General features: G+C 35.9%; 1 protein-coding gene across 12 annotated transcripts in view; it reads left to right on the forward strand.

Annotated features, from left to right (window-relative positions):
* TOGARAM1 (TOG array regulator of axonemal microtubules 1) overlaps positions 1–17,834 on the forward strand; it is a 76,138-nt gene extending 58,304 nt beyond the window's left edge. For 10 of the 12 annotated variants that reach the window (XM_005659920.3, XM_005659921.3, XM_005659923.3 and 7 more), the window contains 9 exons: positions 1,352–1,457; positions 1,751–1,986; positions 2,387–2,545; positions 5,765–5,891; positions 8,396–8,514; positions 10,931–11,120; positions 13,120–13,339; positions 15,983–16,069; positions 16,697–17,834. In XM_005659920.3, coding sequence (XP_005659977.1) covers positions 1,352–1,457; positions 1,751–1,986; positions 2,387–2,545; positions 5,765–5,891; positions 8,396–8,514; positions 10,931–11,120; positions 13,120–13,339; positions 15,983–16,069; positions 16,697–16,950 — 1,498 coding nt within the window. In that variant the 3' untranslated portion in view covers positions 16,951–17,834. Of the gene's footprint in view, positions 1–1,351; positions 1,458–1,750; positions 1,987–2,386; positions 2,546–2,739; positions 2,867–5,764; positions 5,892–8,395; positions 8,515–10,930; positions 11,121–13,119; positions 13,340–15,982; positions 16,070–16,696 lie in introns of those variants that run through there. The other 2 variants (XR_002346627.1, XM_005659925.3) reach the window with 2 other exon arrangements.

An 18,134-nucleotide genomic window follows, 5' to 3' on the forward strand; every position in this document is an offset into this window, starting at 1 on the left:
TTGGTAGTGTTAAATTTTCTCTATCCTTACTGATATTTTCTACATTTGTTCTATTAATTATTAGGCTTTTGAAATCCCCAACTATAAGATTTTCATATTCCTCAAGTTTATTTTTTGTTGTTGGTTTCCTTTTAATACTTAAATTTTGTTCAATTGGTTTCTCACTTGCATATTTCTGACCTAAAATCTTTTGTAATTGTTATCTTTGTTTTCCTATATATAATTAGCTCTTTTTTCTGTGGCTGCTTTTTAAAATATTCCCTTTAATACAATTTGATTATGATTTTCCATCCCCACAGTTCTATTTTGTGGGGATTTGTGTATGTATGGTGATTATCCTGTTTAGGATTTGTTCTTAGATCTGAGAGTTTATAGTTTTGATCAAATTTGGAAAAATTACAGCCATTAAGAATTATTTAAGAAATAAATGAAATTAAGCAATAATTTTTTTCTGCTTTCCTCTATTTTGACTCTACTTTCTATTATTTATTTTGTCTGTAGAGTTGGGTTGTTTCTGCCTCTAATGGTAACAGTAACTGTTTTATGCTTATCCAAAAAAATGAAAATTTTGAACCAGACAGATCTTAAATAGGTTTACTCTTGCCACCTTGGAATTTTAGGACTTTTCTCCCTATTTTCCATAACTTGGTAAGGGAATTTAAATGCTTAAAAAAAAAATCACCATCAATATTACCAACTAAGGAAACTCGGCTTACATTTTTCAAACGTACAAGATGGAAACCATCAATCAAGTTTGAAATGTTACATCTGAATACTACTTGAATCCACCCTCTCGTTGTTACTATTCACCTACCCTTCATCTGTCTCATTAGATAAGATAATGAAAAGTACAAATTACAGAACCATCTATCAGTAGTTTTCTGCTCTTGGATTATATTTTTACTAACAAGGTAATGGGAAGTTGCTTAATGTCCTTCTGTTTTTTTTCTGTTTTTTTTTTTTTACTGATTCGCTCACATTTGATTTGCCATTCCTCTCCCTTCTGTTCTCTAGAATATGGAATTCTTACTAGGGGAGAAATGTTGCTTTTTATTTACAAAGCATTAACTTATTTTGACTATCAGTAGTAGTTTTGGCTCTTAAAAGATCTTTTAAATTATGAAAGAGAACTATTGGAATGAACAAAACTTTCCATATTTTTTTTTGTCTTTTTGTGTTTTCTTGCAAAACTTTCCATATTTTTTATTTGAGTTTCCTACTTGATAAGGGAAAATAGCCAAGGTCTCCTCACTGGCAGTATTCCATACATCCAAAAGAAGACATCTGAGATCCTGTTCCAGTGGACCCCTGTTTAATAAGTGACTTTGCTGTTTCTTTGTTTTTCCCATAGGGAGAAGAAAATTGAAGGATTGAACTTTATTAGATGCTTAGCTGTTTTTCATTCTGAAATATTGAACACAAAGTTGCATGAAACAAATTTTGCAGTAGTTCAAGAGGTAAACTTATTTTTTCAGCTGAGTTAAAGATTGTTTGAATAACAAAGTATAACTATGCCACATTTATTTGACCTTTAAAAAAAACTGTACTCAGTGAAATCAGGCTTGTATGTAATGTAACTCAAGCTTTACTTTGCAACATTTAAAATATTTATTAAATGTTGATTTTTTTAGGACATAATATAAATCATATTAAAACATGCTACTTTGATAGTAAATTTGGTTTCAAAGTCATTATTACTGATTTTCTTTCAGAATTTCAGCAAAATATACATTTTAGAAATTTTTTTTAGGTGAAAAATTTACGCTCTGGAGTTTCTCGTGCTGCTGTGATGTGCTTAAGTGATCTTTTCACTTACCTGAAAAAGGGCATGGATCAAGAACTAGATAATACAGTAAAAGTTTTGTTGCATAAGTCGGGAGAATCAAATACATTTATAAGAGAAGATGTTGACAAAGCATTGAGAGCTATGATCACTAGTGTGACTCCTGCACGTGCAGTTGTTTCTCTTATCAATGGAGGACAAAGGTAAAGTTCAAAATAATCTGGCCTGTCCTTTATCTAACAGTGCAGTTGTTTGTAATCCAGGGTGTAAGGAAAAAAACAAGCAGATTTCACTGTTATTTCAGTCAGAAAACAAGTATTAAATAATTCCTATGTGATAAATGTCGTATTAGGTGCTAAACATATAGGGGATGATAATATTATTATTTTAATAATGTCACTTACATTCATAAATCTGGAGGTAAATGAATGTCAGTGACTGAATTTTGTTTTTAATTTCTTAGGAGGAATAGCTAATGCAAATAATTTGGCATTTTAGCCTGTAAAGGTGATGCTGAGGCTTAGGAGTAATCATTTAACTTTTAAGGTATATCTTTGGAAAATATACATCCTCTCTATTTTAATTGGCCGTGTCTCCCTGTAGCCATTTACACATTGCGGTAAGAAGATGTGCAGCTCAGCACTTATCAGATGTAGTGGAATTTATGGAACCAGAGCGTATTTTATCTGGAACAAAAGATATGGCTGAACGTATATTACCAGCTGCTGCTAAATTTGCTCAGGACAGCTCACCAGAAACCAGGTGAATAGCTGCTAATACTATTTGCTGAATCTCTTATTAAAGGGCTTAAATGCAGTAACGAAGGTTAAAAAAGAATGAGCATTTTTCTAAATGGAAAAGTGGGATCCCCAGGGATTGGTGCTGGGGGATGGTCTTATTTAATCAATTTGTAAATGATCTTGAGGGAGTGCACAGTGAATTCTCCAAATTTACAGATGATACTCCATACTTCTGGGTAGTGAGATGCCATGTCACAGGGATGATCTTCATGAAAACGGCACAAGACTGTGTGAGTGGGCAGAAAAGTGGCAGAAGAACTTCATTGTGGGCAAATGTAAGGTAATGCATTTAGGTGGAAATGATAAATTTTCCAAGCAGTCAGGTAAAATCAAGGAAATAATTGCACATGAAAAATACAGGAAGCAAAATGGATGACATGAGATATGTGCACCTAGAAAATTCCGTGGGAATTCCCACTGTGGCTCAGCAGGTTAAGAACCCGACTAATATCCATGAGGATGCGGGTTTAATCCCTGGCCTGTCTCAGTGTGTTAAGGTTCTGGCATTGCTGTGAGCCATGGCGTAGGTTGCAGATGTGGCTCAGATCTGGCGTTACCATGGCTGTGATGTAGGCTGGCAGCTGAAGCTCTAATTCTGCCCCTAGCCTGAGAACTTCCATATACCACAGGTGGGGCCCTGAAAAAAAGAAAAAAGAAAATTCCATGAATTTCTGATTGCTGTCTATGCTTGAAGAACAGTTTTATGAAGGTTAAGAAACAGAAAGATGACAAAATAATTTAAGATGTGGATGGTACTACAGTTGTAGTGCTGACAGTTTTGGATAATCAGAAGCCTAGGTTCATTTCCTAGCTCCAATCACTGTCTGCCCTTAGCAAGTTATTTAGACTCTGAAAGCCTGTGTTTCCTCATCTATATAATTAGTAAGGTTGGGGAGTTCCTGTCATGGCTCAGTGGTAATGAACCCAGCTAATATTCATGAGGATGCAAGTTCCTTCCTTGGCCTCACTCAAAGAGTTAAGGATCCAGCATTGCCGTGAGCTATGGTGTAGGTCGCAGACGTGGCTCAGATCTGGCGTTGCTGTGGTTGTGGCATAGGCCGACGGTTATAGCTCCAATTTGACCCCTAGCCTGGGAACCTCCATATGCCACAGGTGCGGCCTTAAAAAAAAATTAGTAAGGTTGTACTAGGACTAGATGATTTATAATATCCCATACAAAAATCTAAAAATCATGGCAGCTATATATGAATAGAGATTAAAGAAGAATATCACATTTTTAACATTTTAAAACAAAGATGTCCACTACTTTAGGTAACTAGAGTATTAATCTTGCGGAAGTCATTCTGTGAAAAGCTAATATAGAATGTAAATGTATTCATTTTCTATTGCTACGTGATACATTACCACAAACATAGTGATTTAAGGCAACACAGATTTTGCTTACCATTTCTTTTTTTTTTTTTTAATGAAGTATAGTTGATTTACAATGTTAGTTTCTGGTATACAACAAAGTGATTCAGTTATACATATATATACATATTCTTTTTCATATTCTTTTCCATTATGGATTATTACAGGATAATGAATATTATCCTATGCTATACAATAGGTCCTTATTATTGTTTATCTATTTTGTATGTAGTAGTTTGTATCTGATAATCCCAAACTCCTGATTTCTCCCTCTCCTATCCCTTTTCCCCTTTGGTAACCATAACTTTGTTTTCTATGTGAGTCTGTTTCTGTTTCATAAAAGTTCATTTGTGTCATATTTTAGATTCCACATGTAAGTGATATGATATTTGTATTTGTTTTTCTCTTTTTGACTTCACTTAGTATGATAAGCTCTAGGTCCCTCCATGTTGCTGCAAATGACATTATTTCCTAGCTTACCATTTTAGAAGTTCTGCATACCACAGTAAAGTTCAAAATAGTTTAGGAGGATCAGATCTCAATTGACTAGTTAGGTACAAAATAAGATTTAGATTTATAATAAATGTTTTGTGTACATTTTAACCTTTCCTTAATGGCATGGTAATTCTTCTAATCCACTTTGTCATTTCTTAGATTCTTATTTGATGTTTTAAATTTATGAGTTGATTACAACTTTCAAGTTTTATGTATTTTTTACATTTTGTGTCCCTTTTGTTTGTTTACTTATTTGTTTTAGCCATTCATTTTATTATGGCCAGTAGTAGACCTACAGTTATTAATATTCTGGGATAAAAGAGTCATCTTTGAAACTATAACTAATTAGGAGCTACTTATCTAGATGTTGACCTTATTCTGTTTGTGAAGCAAGAAAAGTAATTTTTGTTCAATGATATTTACCTCCCTTTCAATAATTTTATTACATTTGAAGGAGTCTGGTTGATATAGATGATCCTGAGATCATCCTATATTATTTCCCTCACAAAAGCCTTGCCTCCTCTGGTTCTTCTAGCTTCATATATTCCAAGTTGTAAGTAAAAGTATAACTCTAATTATTTAAAGTCCAAGCCTCCTTGAAGAATACCAATATAGCATTATTATGAGGTACTACAAGACCCCCTTAACCAAAAGTAACTCCAATATGTACTTCCACCATATCATGTACCATTAGAATGCTATCTTGGCTTAAGGTATTATCCTAAAAGAATTATTTTAAAATTCATATAGCATAAAAGAGAACATTAGACATTCATTGATATGTCAGCCACGATTTACCAAGTAACTTTGGGTATATTTTAGGTAGCAAAAAATAGGGTTTTGAAGAATTGAAACTCAGGTAAGTTTTGGCAGGAAAAAAGAAGAAAGAGAGGGTCTTAAATATAGAACTTTGGAAAGTTTAACTCAGGCAGAACATCTGGCCATCAGCTGAGTAACACGTGGTTATCAGGCCAGGAACCCAGGACAAAGACACACTTCTCTTAGTTTACAGTTCTACCCAATGCTATCCTTGATATGGACCCTAGGGTACCTGAAAATAGAGTCAAATGTTTTTGCTCTCCATCTGACACATAGCTAAAAGGTTTGAAGCTCTGTTGTTTTTCAAGGTAGGTGGCAAGAGAATGCTATACTGTCTAGTCCAGTTAGTGTAGCTACCTCATTATTTTACTTAGAATAGAGATTGCAGTCTTAATGTAGATAGTTTTTTTCTATTGGAAAAAAAATTGGATCTGAGGACACAATTGAGCTTATTAAGATTTATAGAATTATTTACATATTTCTCAAATATCCATAGGTATTATGGTCGAAAGATGCTTTTCCTCATGATGTGTCATCCTAACTTTGACAAAATGCTTGAAAAATATGTCCCATCTAAAGATTTGCCATATATTAAGGAGTCTATTAAAAGTTTACGGCAAAAGGTATGTAGAAGAGTTTATTTCTTTTTTTTTTTTTTTTCTTTTTATGGCTACACCTGCAGCATATGGAAGTTTCCAGGCTAGGAATTGAATCAGAGCTGCAGCTGCTGATCTACACCACAACCATAGCAACACCAGATCTGAGCCGCATCTGTGACGTACGCTGCAGCTTGTTGCAGCACCAGATCCTTAACCCACTGAGCAAGGCCAGGGATCAAACCTGTATCCTCACAGACACTATGTTGGGTTCTTATCCCACTAAGCCACAGTAGGAACTCCAAGAAGTTTGTTTCATAAACAACTTTAAAAGCAACATTCATTTGCCCAGGAAGGTAAAAGTTAGAAATAATTCTTTGGTTATTTGTGTTAACCCTTCAGAATATATCTATAGTATCATTTCAGCAATCGCAATGCTAAATAGAGATTTGTAGTATCAGCGAATATTTATTGAACAGAAGTTTGATGTTGGGTAGATTGTAGTGTGGTTTATTGGAATTACAATACTTGGGTTTGAATTACAACTTAGAGAATTAGCAACTATATAATTTTAGGCCTGTCACTTTTTTTTTTTTCTTTTTAGGGCCACACCTGCAGCATATGGAAGTTCCCAGGCTAGGGGTCCAATCGGAGCTGTAGCTGCTAGCCTACACCATAGCCACAGCAACATGGGATCCTTAACCCACTGAGCGGGGCCAGGGATTGAACCTGGATCCTCATGGATACTAGTCGGGTTCATAACCTGCTGAGCTACAATGGGAATTCTCCACATGCTTGCTTGCTTGCTTTTTTTTTTTTTTTTTTTTTTTTCGTTTTAGGGCCACACCCACAGCATATGAAAGTTCCCAGCCTAGAGATCAAATTGGTGCTGCAACTGCTGGCCTACACTACAGCTCATGGCAACACCAGATCCTTAACCCACTGAGTGGAGCCAGAGATTGAACCCTCTTCCTCATGGATAGTCAGGTTCATTACCATTGTGGCACAGCAGGAACTCCTCCTACTTTATTTCTTAAACCAGAATTTTTTTTAGTTTTTATAAATAAATAAAAATATAATGATGTTTATCACACTTGTTCTCTGCTTTATTTACCATGTATGTTCCACTGTTACAGCTACTGACACACTGTGATGTATTGATAAGAGATCCTTGAGAACTAGCCTCATATCTTATTTATCTTGGTAGATAATGAGGATTCAAAAAAGTCTGTAGGAGTCCTCAGCAGTTTAAGGATCTGGCATTGTCACTGCTGTGGCACAGAGTCAATCCCTGGCCTTAACTTCCACATGAAGGAGTACAACCGAAAAAAAAAAAAAAAAAAAAAAGAAGAAGCAAAAGGAAAGAAAAATCTTTGTAAAATGAGTATCTGAGAGAATAACAAGCAAAATGAAAAGTGAAAAGTGTCTTGTAAAAAAGTAATCTATTTATATATTATTAACCTCGGGCAAAGGATTCATTTATGATGGGATATTTTAAATATGTATTGCAGTAAACATCTTAGAGCATTTTTTTCTGCCTATTGGTGTTGTCTTAATTCATAGAGAATTAAAATAATCATGCAAAAAATTATCTTTACTATAATGAGGGGGATTATATCAGTGAGTCATTTCAATTACAAGTATCAGAAAAAAATACGTTTAAAATAATTCTTATCAAAGTGTTTATTCTTATACTGGTGTTGCATAGAATTCATTGTTTATGTAATGTGTTCATATTTTTATATATATTCATATTTTCTATATAGATTTTAAGATTTAGAAAGAGTAGTTATAAAATATAGATAGTAATTTTTTTTTTTTTAGGTCTGCACCTGTGGCATATGAAAGTTTCCAGTCCAGGGGTCAAATCAGAGCTGCAGCTGCCTGCCTACACCACAGTCACAGCAACTTGGGATCTGAGCCACATCTGCGATCTACACCATAGCTCACAGTAATACCAGATCCCCGACCCACTGAGTGAGGCCAGGGATCAAACCCACATCTTCATGGATACTAGTCAGATTTGTTTCTGCTGCGCCACAACAGGAACTCCCAATTTTTAAAATTTTAAACAGTTTTACCAAGCCAATATCATTTCTTATTAGTTAGTCACATATTTTGTCAATTTGCTTTTAGTTACAAGATAGCTTATATATTTGATACTGTTTATTTATGTATGTATGTATTTATTTTATGGCTGCACCCACAGCATATGGAAATGCCCAGGCCAGGGATTGAATCTGATCCACAGCTGTGACAGTGCTAGATCCTTTAATCCACTGCTCCTGGCCTCGGATCGAATCTGTACCTCCTCAGTGACCCAAGCTGCTAAATTCGGATTCTTACCCACTGTGCCACAGTGGGAAATCCTGATACCCTTTAAAGCACAAGTATAGCATGTTATTAATATACACTTTCAGTCATAAAAGAGATCAACAATGACTGCTATGGAAATTACAATGTATAAGTTATTTCCCTTTACCAGCTCTAAGTCTTTTAATTGCATTGTCTTTCTTTATATTTACCTGTAGGGTTTGGGAGAGATACCACTAGATCCTCCTTCAGCGAAAGGAAGACGATCTCATACTGGCAGTGTTGGAAATACCAGGTCATCAACTGTTTATAGAGATGCTTTCAGTTCAGCGGAAAGGTAGAATCTTTTTTGAGAGTCCACATTATTAGAGAAATTACTCCCTAGTGATGGGAGTCTCATTTGAATGTTTTCATGAAACATCATGGGGGTATTTGTTGAAATTTAATGGAGTTTTGGAAGTTGGTAAGGACTTTGAAAATGTGTGGTGATTAGATTTTTTTTTTTTTTTTTTTTTTAGGGCCATACCCACATCATATGGAGGTTCCCAGGCTAGGGGTCGTAATGGAGCTGTAGCCGTCTGCTTACTCCACAGCCATAGCAACACCAGATCCGAGCTTCATCTGCAACCTAAACCACAGCTCACAGTAACGCCGGATCCTTAACCCCTTGAGCAAGGCCAGGGATCGAACTTGCATCCTTTTGGATACTAGTTGGGTTCATCAGCCTATGAGCTGCAGCAGGAACCCTAGTGATTACATTTAATAAGGCAATTATATATTCACAGCAACTTGCTTTTACATGGTCTAAACATTAATAAAAATTTAGTGTTATTGAACTTGTCAATATTAGGCCTGTGTTGGACAACGCTGATCAATTTTTTTTATTTTATAGCCTTTACTTTTCCCCCTTGATTATTAGTTATACATAGTTAGGGTTAGGGAGGGAATAAAAACTTTGAAATATACACACATTAAAGGAATTTAACCAATTACCTATAATATCACCAACCAGAAAAAAAACTGCTCTTAAAAATTTTATAAATATAATTATATATGCGGAGTTCCTATCGTGGTGCAGTGGTTAACGAATCCAAGTAAGAACCATGAGGTTGCGGGTTTGATCTCTGGCCTTGCTCAGTGGGTTAACGATCCGGTGTTGCCATGAGCTGTGGTGTGGGTTACAGACGTGGCTCGGATCCCATGTTGTTATGGCTCTGGTGTAGGCCTGTGGCTACAGCTCCAATTAGATCCCTAGCCTGGGACCCTCCATATGCTGCGGGAGCGGCCCAAGAAATGGCAAAAAGACAAAAAAATATATATATATATAGATATATATCTATATATATATATATAACTAGTATCCATGAGGATGCGGGTTCCTTCCCTGGCCTTGCTCAGTGGGTTGGGGATCTGGCATTGCCATGAGTTTTGGTATAGGTCACAGACATGGGTCAGATCTGGCATTGCTGTGGCTGTGTCGTGGCCTGGCAGCTATAGCTCTGATTCGCCCCCTAGCCTGGGAACCTCCATGTGTCTCGGTTGTGGCGCTAAAAGCAAATACATATGTATTTAAACATTATTTTAAAAGTTATATGAGGAGATACACAGTGTCTTTCATATTATCTGTATTTGTGTACCTTTGAATAATAAATTTTATTTAAAAAAATAAAAATCCATGTGAAAATATATGCTTTGGAACCTTGCTATTCAAAGTACAGTTCACAGAGAGATGTAATGAATGCTGCTGTATATCATATATGAAAGTTGACAGAGATCATCTGTCACATTGAGTGACTGCTTTATAGCAATGGAAAGCATTATGCTACCAATACTAAGTCGTTGAAATAGTAAATCCTGCTGGTCTCAAGATTATAATTTTCCCAGGCATGTTTATGTGAATATTTTGCAGAAAAATGTTAACATCTCAGGACTGAGACCGCTGTCCTTGTAAAGGCTAGCTTGTGAGGTTAGCCTTTGGCTACCAACTGGAAACTAGGATTTCTGGAGGATTCCCACCATTCCTTAACTGATAGGAGTAATTTACTGTGCCTGTATTATTTGGGTTAACAATTTGGTTAGTGCTGAAGACCTGCTTTCCTTCTGCAAGTCTAAGAATTTTGGTATGACCAAGGCAGAAAACCAGTCATGACTAACTCCCCATAAAAATAAGTTTCATTGGTAGACGACATTTCACATGCATTGTCCCAGTTTGTTGCTGGAGGAATTAAGCTTATACTGTGTGACTCCACTAGGAAAGGACCCTTCGAAACTTGAGTCTAGTTTCCTCTAGACGTTGACCCCATGTGTCTTTTCTCTTGGCTGATTTTGCTTTGTATCCTTTTGCTATAATAAAATTTAACCATGACTAAAACTACATGCTGAATCCTACGAGGCCTCCTAGCAAGCCACCAAACCCAGGGAAAATATTAGGTACCTAAAACACAGTTATTGTAGCTCTAGGTTAAGTCATTTTGTAAATTTTTTAAAAATGAACGCATGATGGAGTTCCTGTCGTAGCTCAGTGGTAACGAAGCCACCTAGTATCCATGAGGACACAAGTTCAATCCCTGGTCTCACTCAGTGGGTTAAGGATCAGGCGTTGCTGTGGCTATGGGTGGGCCAGCAGCTGCAGCTCTGATTCGACCCCTAGCCTGGGAACTTCCGTATGCCATGGGTACAGCCCTAAAAAGATGGAAAAAAAAAAAATACACTATAAGAATGATTTATTGTGTTTTACCTTTTTTTCACTTTAGAGAGGTAACTGAAATTCGTGAATTTACCAGAAAATCAGTTCCCCGCAATTCCTCAGAAAGTGCTGAGTACATTAAAGTCATAACAGGTTTATTAAATGCAAAAGACTTTCGGGATCGTATTAATGGGATCAAGCAGCTTTTATCAGATACAGAAAACAATCAAGAGCTTGTTGTTGGAAATATTGTGAAGGTAAGGACTGTAAAAATTAATTTTCATTTTTAATTGTTGGTTAACAAAGTTCAGTAGTATAAAAATTGCCTTTATCTTAATACTTGATATATATATATATATATATTACTTTAAAGTCTTAAAATAGATTTAGTGAAAATAACAGATTGTTTAGGTTCCGCTATGTTAAAAGCATTCTAGAACAATTGAAAGTAATTGAGGAAAAGAGTAAGAAAATAGCATCTTACCTGTTTGACTTCCCCCCACTAGATGACAACTCCTTGAAAGCTCCATATGTTCAGAGCTCTCAGAACCTAGCATTCAATAAGTATATCTTGAGTGAATCTATATATATTTTAAAAATCAGGCACTTAAGAGACCTGATATGACTTAGAATTAGATAATAAAATTTTTCATATGTAGGCTAGAAATTTGCATAAAGCTAATTTATATATTATGCTACTGTATTTATAAATATATTTGTACTTTATAATGTATATAAGAAGATAAAAAGCAGTGAAAAGAGAGATATAATAAATGTTAGTGGATTGTTTATGCTTCATCAGAGTTTAGGTCAGTTAATTCCAAGAGTAATTTATTCATTAAATTCCATTTTAAATTTGTATTGGGTTCATTAAATTTGGCAAACATACTGTAACAGCTCTTAATTCCAGTGGTGGTATCTCTTAATTTTCAGAAGAAAAGTAACATGTTACCATGTCATTCTTGGGAACTAGAAAGTTACATTTTCTGATATCTGTTGAGTAATTTTTATATCCTGATGTATGTATCAGGAATTATTAGTTAATAGTCAGTCTCACAGAATAGCTCTTTCCTTACCTGACATACTAAAGAATTGCTTAGCTTTCACTTTATTATATCTTGAATTTAGGAAAGCTCGGAATTAGAAGAGCAAGGAACAATTGTTTAAGTACTTAAGAGGTAATAATACAAACTTAACTCTAAAATTGCTTCGCAGGGAGTTCCCGTCCTGATGCAGCAGAAACGAATTCGACTATGAACCATGTGACTATGGGTTCGATCCCTGGCCTCACTCAGTGGGTTAAGGATCCGGCGTTGCCTTGAGCTGTGGTGTAGGTCACTGATACAGCTCGGATCTGGCATTGCTGTGGCATAGGCCAGCAGCTGTAGCTCCTATTAGACCCCTAGCCTGTGAGCCTCTATGCCATGGGTGCGGCCCTAAAAAGGAAATTAAAAAAAAAAAAAATTGCTTCACAAATCTTGTGAGAAACCTATAAACTGAAACTAGGTTAAATCTCTACAGTAAAACTTGCATATTTACTTCTGTTACAAATAGAGATAAAAATAGAATTTTTTTTAAGTTCCTAAAGTTAGCTAAACTAACCTGCACATTTTAGAAAAGAACATTTTTATCATATTTACAGTAAGTCTTAGTCATCTGTGTACTGAACAGAATTTCTCAACCTTAATTGAGTCTTTTTAGGTGATTTATGAAGGCTTCTCTTTTTGCTGAAAGAAAATTTGACCTTTAGATTTAGCATCCAAATTGTTATAAGGTTCCTATTATCTCAAGTTCATGTTAAATAAGATGTGTGTGTGGTTTGTTTTTTGTTTTTGTTTTTTGTCTTTTTGCCTTTTCTAGGGCTGCTCCCACAGCACATGGAGATTCCCAGGCTAGGGTCTAATCGGAGCTGTAGCCGCCGGCCTACACCAGAGCCACAGCAACGCAGGATCCGAGCCACATCTGCGACCTACACCACAGCTCACGGCAACGCTGGATCCTTAACCCACTGAGCAAGACCAGGGATCGAACCCGCAACCTCATGGTTCCTAGTCGGATTTGTTAACCACTGAGCCACGACAGGAGCTGTGTGTGTGTGTGTGTGTGTGTGTGTATGTGTGTGTGTGTGTGTGTGTGTGTTTTAAAATAGTACATTTCTCCTTTAGAAGGATAAATACTGTGAAATGTCATAAGGAGCTTAAATATAATAGATATCAATATTATTTCACTTTAAATAATTTACCAATTTGCTTTCAGATCTTTGATGCTTTTAAATCTCGACTTCATGATTCCAATAGTAAAGTAAATCTGGTGGCTCTAGAAACAATGCATAAAATGATTCCTTTGATTAGAGACAACTTATCTCCTATAATCAACATGCTAATTCCAGCAATAGTAGATAACAATCTGAATTCCAAGAATCCAGGCATCTATGCTGCTGCCACAAATGTTATTCAGGCACTGATTCAGCATGTAGGTAAGAAATCTTACTTTGTCACTCATTATTTTGGCTGTAGTTTCTGGTTCTACACATTTTTTGTAATGCCAAAAACCTAGCTGTTCAATTTTTGTCATTTAATGTTGTGATAAAATTTTTTTATTTTCTCAGTAGTAATTTTAGTTATTTTTAGTTAAATACCATCCGATTAGATCAACTTTCTCTCCTTAATTTTTTTTTGTCCTTTTTTTTTTTTTCCTTCTGTCTTTTTAGGGCATATGGAGGTTCCCAGGCTAGGGGTCTAATCAGAGCTATAGCTTCCAGTGTACACCAGAACCACAGCAATGCCAGATGTGAGCCACATCTGCAACCTACACCACAGCTTACAGCAATGCCGGATCCTTAACCACTGAGCGAGGCCAGGTATCGAACCTGTAACGTCATCATTCCTAATCAGATTCTTTTCCGCTGTGCTATAACAGGAACTCCCTCCTTACTTTTTGACTTTTCAATTCTTGTTTTCTACATCAACTTCATATATGACGCAATTATCTCAAAATAGATCATATATTTAAATGTAAAATTTAACTGCATAACTTTTTTGTTGTTGTTGTTGCTGTTTAGGGCCATACCTGTGGCATATGGAGGTTCTCTGGCTAGGGGTCCAATTAGAGCTACAGCTGCCAGCCTACACCACAGCCACAGCAACGCCAAATCTGAGCCGCATCTGCGACATACACCACAACTCACAGCAACACCAGATCCTTAACCCACTGAGTGAAGCTAGGGATTACAAACCAGTGTCCTCAGGGGTACTAGTTGGGTTGGCTATTGCTGAGCCACAATGGGAACTGCTAACTTAAACTTTTAGACTATAATAAGAAAATCCTTAGGACCTATACTTGTGAAGAGTTGTTAGCATAACGCTAAAACTATGATCCATAAAAAGTCCATAAATTGGATTTCACCAAAATTTAAAACATTTGTTCTTCAAAACTCTTTTTTTTGTTGTTGTTTTGGCCACACCCACTGCATGTGGAAGTTCCTGGGCCAGTAGTCAAACCTGCACCACAGCAGCTACCCACACCACTACAGTGACAATGCTGGATCCTTAAGCTGCTGTGCCATAAGAGAAGTCCAACCCTATTTTTTTTCTAGATCAAAATATTTATTTTTGTCTGAGTTCCAGTCATGGCCCATCAGAAATGAATCTGACTAGGAACCATGTGGTGCAGGTTTGATCCCTAGGCTTGTTCATTGGCTAAGGATCCAGCGTTGCTGTGAGCTGTGATGAAGGTTCCAGACAAGGCTCAGATCTGGTGTTGCTGTGGCTGTGGTGTAGGCCGGCAGCTTTGGCTCCGATTAGACCCCTAGCCTGGGAACCTCCATGTGTTGCGGGTGCGGCCCTAGAAAGACAAAAGACAAAAAATATATATATATATTTTGTGTGTGTTACAAAAGTAAAAATAAATATAAGTGAGTAATAAAATAAGCATATTTTTAAAATAGCTTATCCTGGGATCTCTGTCCTGGGTTTTAGTAAACAGTTCAAGTTTAGGTTGCGTCAATAGTTCTGGATGCTGAGGTCTCCATCTTTCATAACCATGTTTCTGTAGTTTAGCTCATAATTAACTAGAGAAGTCATCCTCTATGTTGTCATCCCAATTATTCTACAAAACAAACTACAGACTTGGAGGAAATAGCTGACAAAGAATTCATATCTAGAATATACAAAGGCCTCTTAAAATTCAATGTTTTTTTAAAAAGCAAACAATCTAACTAGAAAATGGGCAAAAACATGAAGAAACATTTATAGGGATGGCAAATAAACACATAAAAAGATGTTTAACATCACCAGTCATTAGGAAAATGCAAATACAACTTAAGACCATTTTCATTACATGAGTGTGTTAGTCTGTCCAGGTTGTTGTAACAAACTACCACAGATTGGATGGCTTAGAAACAGCAAACATTTATTTTTCACCGTTCTGGAGCCTGGGAAGTCCAAGATCAAGACACCAGCAGATTAAGTGTTAGATGAGGACCCTCCTCCTGGTTTATAAATGTCCATCTTTTTACTATGTCCTCAGATGGTAGAAGGGGCAAGGGAGATCTTTAAGACCTCCTTTACAAAAGCACTGATCCCATTCATGAGGGGTCCACCTTCATGTGTTGATTACCCCTCAAAAGCTCCACCTTCAAACATCATCACACTGGGAATTGAGTTTCAGCTTATGAATTTGGGTGGGGGACACAAACATTCAGTCTGTAGCAAGTATTGGAACAGCTAAAATTAAAAATAGGGACAACACAAGTTCCCATTGTAGTTCAGCAATAATGAGCCCAACTAGTATCCATGAGGTTGTGGGTTTGATCCCTGGCCTCCCTCAGTGGCTTAAGGACCACGTTCGCCTCAGCTGTGGCACTGATTAGATCCCTGGCCCAGGAACTTCATATGCTGTGGGTGTGGCCAAAGGAAAAAAAAAAAATAGTGACAACACCAAATGCTAACAAGTTTGCAGAGAAACAGCAACACCAGATCTTTAACCCACACTGAGTGACGCCAGGGATCAAACCTGCATTCTCGTGGATACTGTTCGGGTTTGTTACTGCTGAGCCACAACGGGAACTCCAGATCTTATAATTCTTTAAACATGTATCTCTGTTATTCTTTTTGTTTAGATAATTACTTACTTCTGCAACCATTTTGCACAAAAGCTCAGTTTTTAAATGGAAAGGCCAAACAAGATATGACTGAAAAGCTTGCTGGTAAATATTTTTTAATTGTTATTTCTAAAGAAGTATTTTATTAGCCAAGGATACACTGATGGGTATTTCAATTCAATTTTAGGATAGCTATCAAACTAATATCATTATCCATGAAGTAGAAATAAATTGTATAATAATCCACAAAAGGACCTTTTAAGACCTGTACCCCAAAAATTTTCTTCAAAAGAATTTTATTTCTTTTTTACCCAGTGAGTGTTTAGTCTTCCTGTTAGTAGAAATAAACAAGATAAATAAAAAAGACATTAAAATCAAATGTTGATACTCATAGAAAACTGCTATTTCAAATTAAGTGTTTAATAAAAATCTGTATGAGTTTAAAATATGTATGTTTTGACTTAATTACATTTGGAAAACACTGAGGTGAATTTTTGGTTTCATTTCTGTCTTTATTACTTTTTCCTGAACTAATTGTAATATGTAGAATTCTAATATTCAGAGATCCAAGTCTTTGGGAGCTAAGTTTCTGGCCTTACTTTTTTTGAAGATACCTAACATTTTAGGGCAAATAGCATAGGGAAGAAGCTTAGTTTATTTTACATGCTTTTTAATTGTCAGAACTTGATTATTTTTTAAAACCTCACTGTTTACCATATTTTTATGTTTCAGATATTGTTACAGAACTTTATCAAAGGAAGCCCCATGCCACAGAACAAAAAGTGTTGGTTGTTTTATGGCATCTCTTAGGGAACATGACAAATAGTGGCTCTCTGCCTGGAGCTGGAGGAAATATACGAGCAGCCACAGCTAAATTATCAAAAGTGCTTTTTACACAGATGGGTCAGAATCTGTTAAATCAGGCTGCATCTCAACCATCACACATAAAAAAGAGTTTAGAGGAATTGCTCGATATGACAATTTGAAATGAATTATGGGTCTTTGATGAAATATGGTTTAACGAACAAAACCGTTTACATGATGACAAATGGAAGTTTTTTTAAAATTAGATTTTCAGTGCCTGCACTTCTCATTCAGTAAACTAAGTCAATAGCTATTTTTGTTTGTAGCCTGTAAGTATACTATCAACCCTGTCACTTGCACCCATCACACAAAAATCTAAAATGATGTCTAATATTCATGAAATCTGACGCACATGGGGTGAATCCAATTTTAATATTTTTGAGAAAAGTCCTGCTCATTTGCACTATTCTATATAGTAACTGCAATTTTGTTGCCCTATATGTACAATTAGACCTTTTAATTAAAAATATACCTTTTATTATGTAATCATGTTCTGCTATGTCTCATTCCTCAGCCTTATTTTATGAAGTGGAAGAAGAGTCATTAAACTATGTTATCACAAACTAAGTTTTGTGTGCTGTTTGTGAAAAACATGTATTTCTGAAATCAGTCTGCTAATATGATTCTGCAGTATTAGCTTGCTTTTGCTGCTGTGTTAATGTGATATATTTGCTCACCATTTGGGTTTAATCATCTACATAATTGTGAAATTTAACAGACTATAATAAAGCATGATGACCAAAGTTTTAGAAAACATTTAGACATTTTAAATGCACGTTTAAGGAAACGTGTCGAATGTAACTTCCCTATTTTTGTGTGCAAAACACTAAATTTTATTTCTGTATGTCCTGACATTATAAAGGTGTTATTTTGCTGCCCAGTTGTGTAATTCTCAAATATAGTGCCAGGTATTCTATAGCTTTTCTCAGAATTCTTGGGCTATAAGTACTGTATGCATCTTAAAAAAGAAAAGAAATGTTATAAAATAAAAGGATTTATTTCTGTAGATGTGTGAGAGGTGTCCTATTTTTCCAGCTTCTATATATGTTAAAATTGGGAAAATAATGTATTATAATATTGACCTATCACTTTCACTTTTTACTTGATACAATATTAACCTATCTCTATTGATCTAACAGTAGAACCACATTATAATTCTAGCTTTATAGGAAATTAGCTCTGTGATCTTGGGCAAGTCACTTACCAGGTTGAAGCTTCAGTTTTGTCATCTCTAAAATGTGAGGGCTTGGAGTTTCTTAGTAGTTCAGTGGGTTAGGGTTCCGGCACAGTCACTGCTGTGGCTCGG

Source organism: Sus scrofa, chromosome 1 (assembly GCF_000003025.6).
Source record: "Sus scrofa isolate TJ Tabasco breed Duroc chromosome 1, Sscrofa11.1, whole genome shotgun sequence".
Lineage (NCBI taxonomy): Eukaryota > Metazoa > Chordata > Mammalia > Artiodactyla > Suidae > Sus > Sus scrofa.